General features: G+C 41.3%; 1 protein-coding gene across 2 annotated transcripts in view; it reads left to right on the top strand.

The window, feature by feature from the left end:
* ADCY2 (adenylate cyclase 2) overlaps positions 1 to 12,900 on the top strand; it is a 436,230-nt gene that overhangs the window by 97,205 nt on the left and 326,125 nt on the right. For both annotated transcript variants that reach the window (XM_082623793.1, XM_082623794.1), the window contains exon 3: positions 12,612 to 12,773. In XM_082623793.1, coding sequence (XP_082479919.1) covers positions 12,612 to 12,773 — 162 coding nt within the window. The remainder of the gene's footprint in view (positions 1 to 12,611; positions 12,774 to 12,900) is intronic.

Raw genomic sequence — 12,900 nt, 5'->3', positions numbered from 1 at the left:
ACTCTGTATGACAGACTCTAGGTCCATCCACCTCACTACAAATAACTCAGTTTCGTTTCTTTTTAATATTCCATTGTATATATGTGCCACTTCTTCTTTATCCATTCATCTGTCGATGGACACTTAGGTTGCTTCCATGTCCTGGCTATTGTAAATAGAGCTGCAATGAACATTGTGGTACATGACTCTTTGAATTATGGTTTTCTCAGGGCATACGCCCAGTAGTGGGATTGCTGAGTCATATAGTAGTTCTATTTTAGTTTTTTAAGGAACCTCCATACTGTTCTCCATAGTGGCTGTATCATTGTACATTCCCACCAACAGTGCAAGAGGGTTCCCTTTTCTCCACACCTTCTCCAGCATTTGTTGTTTGTAGATTTTTTGATGATGACCATTCTGACTAGTGTGAGGTGATACCTCATTGTAGTTTTGATTTGCATTTCTCTAATGATTAGTGATGTTGAGCGTCCTTTCATGTGTTTGTTGGCAATCTGTATATCTTCTTTGGAGAAATTTCTATTTAGGTCTTCTGCCCATTTTTTGGATTGGGTTGTTTGTTTTTTGATATTGAGCTGCGTGAGCTGCTTGTAAATTTTGGAGATTAATCTTTTGTCAGTTGCTTCATTTGCAAATATTTTCTCCCATTCTGAGGGTTGTCTTTTCGTCTTGTAGGCAAGAATATACAAGAAAAGACTGCCTCTTCAATAAGTGGTGCTTGGAAAACTGGACAGCTACATGTAAAAGAATGAAATTACAACACTCCCTAACACCATACACAAAAAATAAACTCAAAATGGATTAAAGACCTAAATGTAAGGCCAGACACTATCAAACTCTTAGAGGAAAACATAGGCAGAACACTCTATGACATAAATCACAGCAAGATCCTTTTTGACCCACCTCCTAGAGAAATGGAAATAAAAAGGAAAACAAACAAATGGGACCTAATGAAACTTAAAAGCTTTTGCACAAAAAAGGAAAACGTGAACAAGAGCACATTATTTTTTCCTAACCATGTACTAGAATAAATATTATGTGGACAATTTCTAATAGACATCATTTTACCTGATTGCTTCCAAATGAACTTGCTATTTTCTTTCTTTGCATTTGATGAGGAAAATAATTTTTAAGGAGAAGGACTTCCTGGTGTTGGAGCAAGCTGTTTTGGTAGAGCAGATGGATTCTCAAGGTTCTTTTTATTTTGAATAACATGAATACCCTGGACAATGCTCACCTTATGTTGTCCTGTTAACCTTCAGAAATTATGGTGAAATAATGTTTTAGCTTCAGCAGAAGATCATGGCTTGTTTTTATGCTGCCTTATGACTCTGGACAAAATACTTAACCCTTCAGCACCTTGATCTTCCCAGTTGTAAAATAAGAAAATACTTGTCAATAGATCCTGTTTGTAATGTATTTTGAGATCGTCAAAAAATCAATTTTAGGTTGGATGATGTTCTTTCTACATACTAACAGCTATTTCTGGGAACTTTCTACCTTTTCTCAGTTCTTTTTTTCTGTTGTTTCTAAAGACTTTTTCATGCAATTCCAAGACCGTATGAAGCCTGGACATTTTGGTAAATGGCTTTCTTAGAAGCCATGCTTACCAATTATTTTGCCAATGGGTTAACATAAAAATTTTTTGGAAGTCCTAAAGGCAATGACCTATATTTTAAGTTTTCATTAAAGTAGAACATCACTTCTGATACCAACTGCTGTTTTAGTCAGGTTTCTTCTCTGATAATTCTGAGTAATAAGCAACCCCCAAATCCAAGTGTCTCGTAGCAGTAATAACGTATTTTCTCTTTCATACTCAGTAGTCTGCAGGTTGGCTAGATTTGTCTGATCTCTGTTGGCCCTACCCAGGCTAAGCAGGTAAGGTATATTCCAGACTTTGTTTTGGGTCCAGATCTACTCTACTGTTTTTAATCCAGACCCAGTTTAAAGAGATGTGTCTTTCTGGGCCATGTCCTTCTCATTGTGGAAGACCAGACATCCAAGAGGGCAGGCAGAAACATGAATTGAAACCCCTGAAAGCCTCAGTTCTGAACTGGTTGCTGTCAATTCAGCCCATATCCCATTACTGAAAGTAAGTTTCATGACCAAGTCCAAAGTCGATGCCATAGAGATGAATACTGCATCTCCTGATCTCCATGGCAAGGGCAAGGTGAGTAGAAAGAACTGTGACCACATCTTCTACATTAGGAAACTGTGCCTAACTGAGCAAAGTTCAAGAATGCCTTGTGTTCTCTTTTTTATCTTGACCAAGTGACCACCACCCAAAAAAAATCTTTAAAAAACTGGAGAGATACTCTGGGAAACAGGAGGATAATGTGGGAACACTATATTACTTTTCCAGACCCAAGGAACACAGGTTACATGCTTTAACAATGAGGACGGTAGTTCATATTCAGACAAAGTAGTTTGCTAATTACTGGTGGAAAGTTTACATATTTTTAACTCTAAGAAAGTCAGACTTGCAGACAGACCCTGCCATCTTTATGTGAGTATGAGGGGGGAAAGAAGGTACAGGAAACAAATGGACAAGTTTGGAAATTGGCCTTCACTCCAAGGAATTTCAAGTGTCTTACGAACAGGGACCCTGTATTATCCATGATAGGTAACAAAATGCTCCATATATTGTAGAGTTAAATACTGGTGAGTAAATGAATGCATGAAAGATGAAGAAAGGAATATGAAACATATAAGTAGTTGGATACCCAGGCCCAAACAAGGAAACAGGAGGAAGAGAAGGGACCGTGGAAAAGAAATCAGGAAACTGAATTAGTCATCACCGTCTCAAAGTAGGGGCTGAGGGTTTGGACAGACAGAACTGTCCAAATTCACTGGCGAAGACAGCATGCTGCCTTTGTGCTAAGATATTAGTTTTTTTATTTTTTTTTACCTCCTACTATTCTCTTTTTTTCAAGCTTTTTAAAATTTATGATATACCTCCCACCTATTTTAAATTAAAAAAAGGCACAGTGAAAGTTATTGTTTTACCTCTGATTCCAACATCAATCTCCCTTAACTCTGAAAAACATTTTCAGGAGAAGAATGAAAACTACCCAGTGATTCATGATTTCATCATTACTCTTTTGGAGCCCAGGCTTTCCATCAAAGAACATAATATGTATTATTTCCCTTAATAATATAACATTTAAATATATGTTTTCATATTCTGTAAAAATAGAGTCGATATTCAGAAAATATTCTTGTCCAAAAATATCTGCAGAAGAAAAATAGAATCTTTTCTATCACTGAGTCTTCAAGGTGTCCCTGCATTTTATCCTGAATTACGGTCATTAAAGATGTTTTTGTATAATATAGAGTTAATTTCCGAGAATTTCTAAGTATATCTTTCATAGTAAGAAAGATGGAGTTCTACTTAACTATTCAGAGTCGAATGAGAGATACTATTTGATGACTCAAATGGACAATTCATTTCCTTCCTCTGAAACGAGTGCGCCCGTCAGGAAAATGGAAACAACAGGTTGGAGCAGTGACAACATGGAGGAAGGTGTGTCGAATGACCCAGACATCACATGTCATTAGTAACTGTTGGTCTGGTCCCTTTTGCTTATTTAGTAGAAATGAAGCTGGAAAGAAATAATTATTTAGATTGGTCTCTATTTTAAAATCAAATTGGCCTGGAGACTTCAAGAAATAAGATCTAATAACGATTTCTTTCATCAGTATCTTATAGTTTTCTAAGTATAAGTCTTTTGCCTCCTTAGGTAGGTTTATTCCTAGGTATTTTATTCTTTTTGATGTGATCATAAATGAGATTGTTTCCTTAACTTCTCTTTCTGATCTTTCATTGTAAGTGTATAGGAATGCAAGATATTTCTGTGTATTAATTTCATATCCTGCAACTTTACCAAATTAACTGATAAGCTCTAGTAGTTTTCTGGTAGCATCTTTAGAATACTCTATGTGCAGTGTCATGTCATATTGCTTATGTGGAATCTAAAAAAATGGTACAAATGAACTTATTCACAAAACAGAAATAGAGTTACAGATGTAGAAAACAATCTTATGGTTAATGGCTGGGGGGAGAGGGATAAATGGCAATTGGGATTGACATATACACTCTATTATATATAGAATAGGTGACTAATAAGGACATGCTGCATAGCACAGGAAAATCTACTCAATACTCTGTAATAGGCTATATGGGAAAAGACTCTAAAAAAGAGTGGATATATGTATAACTGATTCACTTTGTTGTACAACTGAAACGAACACAATATTTTAAATCAACTATACTCCAAATTTTTTTTTAAAAAGAGAGGAAAAAAAGATCTAATAACAAAGTCAAAGATGAATAATTACTCATAGTTCACTGATTCGTTGATTAACTCAGTGTCTGCTTTGGGCCAGACTTTGATTACAGCAGTGTGGCAGAGGTGAACACATCTCCCTTGTCCTGTGCATCCATCTGGTTGGCATATTGGAAACTCTCTGCAGTCTTTGACACACAAGCGAGACTAACACTGACCACTGAACCCACCCAGAGCCCATCAGATCCGTGTGGGTCCCGGGCAACCACCTGGGAACAGGGTAAGAATACAAAGTTGGATTCAGTAAACTTTGGGTGGAGCCCAAGAGCACACATATCTGACAAGCTCCCAGGTGAGGCTGAGATCGGGTGCAAGGCCCACAGTTGGTGTAACAAGGATCTGAGCTCCACAGAGCAAGAGAAAATTCAGGGTTGTTACTGGTACGGAGCATAATGGATGTGCTGAGGAAGCTTGTACCTCCCATACTCTGAAGGACCATCAGCCAAGACCAGCCATGAACTGGGGAGAGGTGGGAAGACTGCACATACACCCAGGCAGAAGTCATCAGACACTCACAGGTTAGCAGAGGCACAGAACACACTGTGGACACTAGGACCTGGCTTAGTTTTCGTTACTAGGGTCTTTCAGTGAAGAACGTGTAGCTGTGACGCTCTACTGCTCTTAGTTATATCCTTGTTACTGATGAGAGGTTAAGATGAGCTGGGATAAAAATAAGTGTCATCCATCATGCTGCCTGGACTCATGGGAATGAATGCAGGTCTGCAGAGCCAGGCTCGCACCCCTGAGCTACACACCATGGAGCACAAGCCTCTAATCAATCAGCTCCCTCTGCTTCCCTGCTCGGAACTTGCGTGTGCAGTTACACCTGAAATGTTTCATCCCTTCTTTCCTTCAGCACGTATGTGTTGAGATCTTTATGTGTCAGGTACTATTCTCAGGTCCGTACAGGGTCCTTGTCCCCATGGAGCCTACATTCGTATGGCTAAAGACAGAAAATAAAAATGAGAAAAATATAAAAATAAGCATTCAAATTCCAATAATGATAGGAAGACATTCAGCAGGGTGATTAGCTAGAGGATGAATGGGGGTGATATTTTACATAGAGAGTTAGTGGGATTCTCTCTGGGAGGTGATATTTGAGCTTCTGTCCTGGATGACAGAAGCCAGTCAAGGGAAGATCCAAGGAAGAATATTTGAGGCAGAAGAACAGAAAGTGCAAAGGCCCTGAGGTTGTTGGAGGAACATGAATAAGGCCAGTATGGAGGGAGTATGAACGTGGGGTGATGAGAGTTGGTGAGACATGAGATTAGAGACATCAGACAGACCAGATCATGAGGAACCCATATTGGCATGCCGAGGACTTTGAACTTTTTCTTTTTTTTTTTAATTTTTATTTATTTATTTATTTATTTTGCGACATGCGGGCCTCTCACTGTTGTGGCCTCTTCCGTTGCGGAGCACAGGCTCTGGACGCGCAGGCTCAGTGGCCATGGCTCACAGGCCCAGCCACTCCGCCGCATGTGGGATCTTCCCGGACCGGGGCATGAACCCGTGTCCCCTGCATTGGCAGGTGGACTCTCAACCACTGCGCCACCAGGGAAGCCCGAACTTTTTCTTAGTGTGTAGAAAGCCAGTGGTGGGATATAAACAGAGGAGGAGTGACATGGTCAGTTTTAACATTTTAAAAGATCACTTTGATGACCACCAGAGTGTTAGCTAATATCTCCATCATGTCCCATAATTGTCATTCCTTTTTTGTGGTAAGAACTTTAAGATCTAGTTTCTTAGCAACTTTGATGTATATAATAATGTTGTTGACTGTAAATGCAATGCTGTGCTTTAGATCCCCAGGACTTACTCACCCTATAACTGCAAGCGTGTGCCCTTTGACAAACATCTCCCCATTTCTCCACCCCCAGCCCCTGGTAACCTCCATTGTACTCTGTCTCTACAAGTTGAATTTTTTAGATTTCACATATAAGTGATACCATATATATAAACGAATCATCAGTGTCTTTCTCACTGTTATTTATCTCTCTTAGCATAATGCCTTCAAGGTCCATCCATGTTGTTAAAAAGGGCAAGATATTCTTCTTTCTCATAGCTAAATAATATTCCATTATATATATACATATATATGTATGTGTGTGTGTGTGTGTCTGTCTCCTTTCCCTTGATTGGCCTTGTGGGTAAGCCTCTGTCTCTCGGCTGAGGAGAGGTGGCTTCTTAACTGAACATCAGACACGAGACCTGGAGTCTGAGAGAATTCAGTGAGGTGCGATATGTCGATTCACCAGTCTGCACAGGTACACACACAACAATTACATATGTGTATGTATGCATGTACATATATGTATGTATGTGTACACATACGTATAGATAGATCTAGAAACACCCTTTCCACTGGGAAGACCTGGAGAAAGAGGGGAAAGGGGAGAAAGTTAAATTTGAAAAGCAGGGTGATCATAAAGAGACACTCAAATAAGCCTTAACACACATGGATGCTTTAGCACTAAAAATTGGTATGACAGGATTCCCCAATTAAAGAAAGTGCTGTTTTACACAGTTGTGATGTTTGCACTAAAAAAATGTAAGAGTGACTCAAAGTAATCTTTATGTAAAGTATGATCAAGAAACAAGGTAATAAAATACTAATCTACATGAAAAGGTAAATATAGCTTGCGTGTTTTGTTTTTTTAAAAGTTAAAGCACATTTCTGGCTTACCAGCTTTAGTTATGTTTCCAGAAAGTTTTAAAGATGTCCCTGATTAGTAAATCATCTAAATGTTCTCAAAATCAGCAATCCTTTGGGGTGGAAATAACATTTAAAGAGGAAATTTTTTTTTTTTTTTTTTTTTTTGCGGTATGCAGGCCTCTCACTGTTGAGACCTCTCCTGTTGCAGAGCACAGGCTCTGGACGTGCAGGCTCAGTGGCCATGGCTCACGGGCCCAGCCGCTCTGCGGCACGTGGGATCTTCCCGGACCGGGGCACGAACCCATGTCCCCTGCATTGGCAGGCGGACTCTCAACCACTGCGCCACCAGGGAAGCCCCAAAGAGGAAATTTGTATTTTGAATTTAGAACTTACTTTCCAAAATGCTCAATTAGATCAATATATTCAAAAATTCTATCTTTTCCTTGGGCAGTTTATACTAAAACCTCGCATTTCTATTTGTATGCTAAAACAATAAGATACGTATTTTTTTCCTAGGGCTCAAGGACTCCTGGAGGGTAAACTAGGAGATGCCCTGAGAACAGGGGCCATTTCCTATTCGATGCAGTGTCTGTTGTTGCCTGTCATATACATCAGACAGATGTCTATTCATTTAAGTTTTTTTGATCAGTAGAGAAATAATCATTCAGAATTTAATATGGCTGTAGTTAATGGTGAGGCCGATTGGATCAAGGAAGATGGTGAGATATTTTTAGAGATGCATTTAGTGAGAAGATGCTAATAACATGGATGTAGTTTAGGTCATATTGGGATGTATAATAGAGTTTTTCATGCAGACAGCAAATATTTGTGGAGCACCTACCATGTGTTAACCATTGTGGGCCTTGGCGTTGGGGTCTTGGCTATGAGTGAAACAAGTTCCTGCCCTTACAATGTCATTTCAGCTCCACTGTACAGAGGGAGAAGATTAACAAACCCAGAACAATAAATAAATGCTATGAATAAGGTAAAGCAGGTGACGAGGACTCGGGTGTGGAAGGGAGGTTTGCTGTTTTGTGCAGGGCAGTCCAATAAGTCTGGTAGGTAAAGTAATACTTTATCAGAGACCTGAGTGGAAAGAGGGAGCCTGATAGGGGCGCCACAGGGATGAGCACCTGGGCAGGAGCACCCCTGGCAGGCCCCAGAAACAGCCAGGAGGCCAAAGATACTTGATCATGGCAAGGGAAGGAGGGAGCTGGCAGAGTGGAGGGTAGTGTGGCCACAGGAGACCACGTCCTAGGACTGGTGGGATGTCGCCCGGTCTTGAGAGTTGACTCTGAGTGAGATGGGGAGCATCTGGAGAGTTCTGGAGAAATGATAAGAATGTGTATATGAACTGGGTCTAGAAAGAGGTAAGATTTCAACAGGCCAAGAAGAGAAGGGAGGACATTCTGAGAACAAGCAATGGCAGGCCTAGAGGTGAGCACCCCATGCCTACAACATGGGGATGACCAGGGTTGGCTGGAATACAGGCTGCTTCCAGAGCAGAGTGGGGGTGAGGATGGAAAGGTCAGTTTGGGGACAGTCTGGACCTCCAGGCCATGTGGTTTCTGCTTTACTCTGTGATCACAAGAAGCCTTGGAGAGAAGTGTTCAGAGCACAGGGCTAAGCCAGAGGAAGTATTCATCTAAGGAAAAACTAACTAGATCTTTGCACTCAAGATCACAAATCCAGCAGTTGCATGTTGGCTGGATTAAAGAAAGGAGACTGCTGGAGAAAAGGAGATCAGTGAGAGGATTATTGTATCAGTTGGATAAGGGGTTCCTATCATGCCACAGTGATCGTCAGTGAGGAAATTCTGGAGTCGTGTGGTGCACCCATTTCTATGGGATATTTTGCAGCTGGTAAAAAGTAAATAATACCTTCACATCTATAGACTTGGAAAGATGGCTGTGATGTATATATAGTTCAGTGATAAAAGCACATTGCAGAGGAATGCATATAAAAGCATCCTCTTTAACCCATCAATTAAACCTCCCAGGTGTGTGCATGTGTGTGTGTTTGTATGAGCTTGGTATCAGCCAGGACCATCCAGGCTGTGCTTACGGACCCAGATTTTACCATCACAAAGGGTTAAGGCTCATTCATATGCTCACAGGTCCATGTGGGTCAGCCAAGGAGCTCTGCCCCTCCCTTGAAACCAAGACTGGGAGAAGCTCCATCATCGATTCCATGATTGCCAGGGAGGGAGGGGACTTGGCAAGTTGTGCACTAGCTTTTAAAGTTTCCACCCAGAAAGGACACATATCACTTCTGCTTATGCTCCATTTGTCAGAGCGAGTCACAGGTCTCACCTAACTTAAAAGAAATGCTCAATGCATTTGTACCATGCACCCAGAAGGAGAAAAGCTAGAAATGTTTAGTAAAGTGTCCTGATGATTGCCAGGAGCATGGAGGATGGGGTGGAATGGGCCAAAGTGAGAAAGGATGCTCACTCCAGTGTCCTTGTTATGGGGGAGGAGGGAGAGAAAGGGTGGAAGCATATTTCTTACCAAATGGAAAGGTACTGAGCCCACCTAGTGGCTGTGAAAGCAGAAGGGAGCAGTCAGATGCCAGAGCCTGGAGTTCTGAAGGCAGAAGACTTCTTTTTTTTTTTTTTTTTTGAGTGTGTATGTGAAGAATTGTCAGAAGAAGTGATTCTCAAATGTTTACGCCTGGGTTGTTTGGAGAGAGTGAGGCATCATGAGCGGAATTGAATTATCGGGCAAGAGGAATAAGTTTAAGAACATAAAGGAGAATCTCTTAGTTGGTTTGAAACTTGTGGAGCTTGAAGGTCAAGTAGACCTTCAAAGAGAAGATATGCATGTCTTGAAAAAGGCCGATGCTGGGCCAGAATTAAGAGAAACATGTGAAACCATCCTATTGGGATGAGGGCCGCCACTTCTGATCCCATGCTCATCTGGGTTTCTGTGCAGCGTCCAGAACCAAATCAATCCTCCTGTCTCTTCAGGCTCTGGACAGAGACATATCCAAGGGGAATCCAGTGGCGGAAATGTCCCCATGTTAACATGGAACCCAAGTGCCTGTGTTTAATGTTTTGGACCTTTTTACTCACACATTCTTTTAGATATGGCAAATCCATTTTGGTTTTACATATGGCCCTATTTGAAGTTGCTTTGGAAAGCAGGCTAAAAAAAATAGAGCCCTCTGGGAGTAATAAAAAGTGCAGACTGGGCCTTGAAACTGCACTAGATTCTCTTTCCATCCAGCCTGCGGAATGCAGCCCAGGCACCACTCGCTGAGCTCCTGAAATGTTGCTTCTGTGGTGCTACCACTAAAATCCAAAACTTGATTGAATATGACTTGCTTATCTGACCTTTAACAATTTCCTTTTGTCATCCAAAAGTGAATAACGGGAGCCACCGTATTCGGAAAACCTGCCGCCTCTATTCTCCATTTGGTTACTGCAGATAAGCTTTCCACATGCTTCCATTTCAAAGCTCAGAACGTTTGCAGAGCGTGTATTAATTGAAATCGTGTTAGCGTTTTAAAGCTGTCCAAAAGTTTTGTTAATTTCAAAGAAATACTAAAGGATTTTGCATTAGAAGAAAAACATGTAGTTGGCAAAGAGGTTTTCTTTTGTAATTGATTGTCAGTTCTGATACCTGAAAATATTCGTTTAATGCCTTTGCAGGATATAAGGGTTTGGCATGAATTCTACATGTAGAAATAATAATTGAAAGTGTTTCCTGTAAATTTGCTGGATATCAGGGATTCCAAAGTAAATTTAATTTTCTCAGTGAGCTGTGACTACGTAACAATTGTTTTTCTCATTCTTAAAAGAGACTTTTCCCATAGCTTAGTGGTTCTCTACCAGAGTTGGTATTACTCCCTGGAAGACATTTGACAATGGCTGGAGACATTTTCAATTGTCACAGCTTTGAAGGGGGGATGCTGTTGGCATCCAGTGGGTGGAGGCCAGGAATGCTGCCACCCATCCTGCAGTGCACAGACAGCATCCACCACAAAGAATTATCCAGCCTCAGAGGTCAGTAGTGCTGAGGCTGAGACAACCTGCTGAAGAGAATCTGCACCGTTACTTTTTGATGGTAATATGCGGTACAGATTCCTGTGACTATGCAGGAGGGGAAATGAGCCTGGCACCCACCCAAGCTTCCCTCTCTTTAAATCCCGAGCAGAGCCTTTTGTCCGCATCCTTCCCGTGAATTTACACCCGGACATGAGCAGAACAGCTGGTGCCCTGTCTCTTGTGTCCTTCCTGCTATTCTGGGCTTTAGGATTCCTTAAAGTAACATGGGTCACCCTGTAAACGTGGGGCAAGCTCTTTCCTTAGCCTCACTTATTTTTTGAATGAAAAGCTGTGTGGTGAATGAAGCTACCAAATCCCCACGTTTCCTATTTTTCTGTCCTTGGTCTGGTCTTTTCTCCATTTGATTTATCACCTTATTATCCCTTTTGATGTTCTGCTTTTATAATGACAATGGCCTGTTTTATTACCTACTGAACCATTTTCTGTTCCATTCTGAACTTTTCTCTAACCTGTTTCAAAATGATTTCTTTTATTGAGGTGACATTCACATAACATAGATTAGCCACTTTAGAAGGAAGAATTCAGTGGTTTTTAGTATATTCACAGTGTGTGCCATATCCAGCTTTATCTAGTTCTGGAACATTCTCATCACCCCAAAGGAAACTCTTTCCCTATTGAGCAGTTACTTCCCACTCCTCCTTGCCCCAGGCCCTAAAAACCACCAGTCTGCTTTCTGTCTCCATAAATTTACTTATTATGGATATTTCATATTAATGGGATCATACAATATGGGGTCTTTTGCCATAGCTGTGTTCACTTAGCATAATGTTTTTGAGGTTCACCCACATGGTAGCCTGGATCAGTATTCCCTTCCTTTTCAGGGTTGAATAGTATTCCATTGTATGGATGGACCACATGCTGTTTATCCATTCATCCATGGATGGACATTTGTGTTGATTCCACCTTTTGAATATTGTGAATAATGCTGTCATGAACATGTGTGTACATGTATTTGTTTTAGTACTTGTTTTCAATTCTCTAGAGTATATATTTAGGATCACATAGTAATTGTATGTTTAACCTTTGGGGAACTGTCAAACTGTTTTCACTGCAGGGGAATCAACTCTAAGCTGCTTTATTTTGTTAATTCCATGCCCCTGCTCGTTGCATCTGCTTCTACCAACTCCCCGCAGGTGGCAGCCATCCATTCTCCCTGAGTTTCCCAAAACAGTTTGACAGAAAACTTAAAGAATCCAGATGTGCGTTCTAAAGCACAGATACAAAACTCTGAGAGTTTAAGACCGGCTTTGCATCCATACCCATGAAGTGCTCAGATTCACCTAATGTCTGCAATGGCTTGGATACCAAAACTGAAAATCCCCAAATTTTGAAAAAGAACTTTTTTTTCCCCTCCATCACAATAGTTAGTCCTTTTTTGTAACGCAGTGGATTTGTTTGAACGTGCCCTCTTTTTGTCGTAATATTATTTCTTGAATGGCTGCGGTTCCTGGGGATCTGTGCGGCCTTTAATGGGAAGGAGAGGGGGAGCATTTGGGAGCAGGCATTCCCTGTGACTCTCCCTGTGCTTCTTCCCCACCTGTAGGTGTCATTCTTCCTCTTCATCATCTTCGTGGTGTACACCATGCTGCCCTTCAACATGAGAGACGCCATCATTGCCAGTGTCCTCACCTCCTCCTCCCACACCGTCGTGCTGAGCGTCTGCCTGTCTGCAATGCCGGGGGCCAAGGAGCACCTGGTCTGGCAGGTAGGTGCACCTCCACCTCTTCAGGGTGACCACACCTGCTCAAGGTGTGACTGTTGGCTGGTACCTGGCAGGTGCTCCAGGTCTGCTCTCTGATGTTGACCCTGAGTGTCGCTAATGGGTAGCCAGC

This window comes from Mesoplodon mirus, assembly GCF_964341445.2.
Source record: "Mesoplodon mirus genome assembly, chromosome: 5".
NCBI classification, from domain to species: Eukaryota; Metazoa; Chordata; class Mammalia; order Artiodactyla; family Ziphiidae; genus Mesoplodon; species Mesoplodon mirus.
Note: the sequence above shows the minus strand (reverse complement) of the source record. Positions and strands in the feature narration are given on the sequence as shown.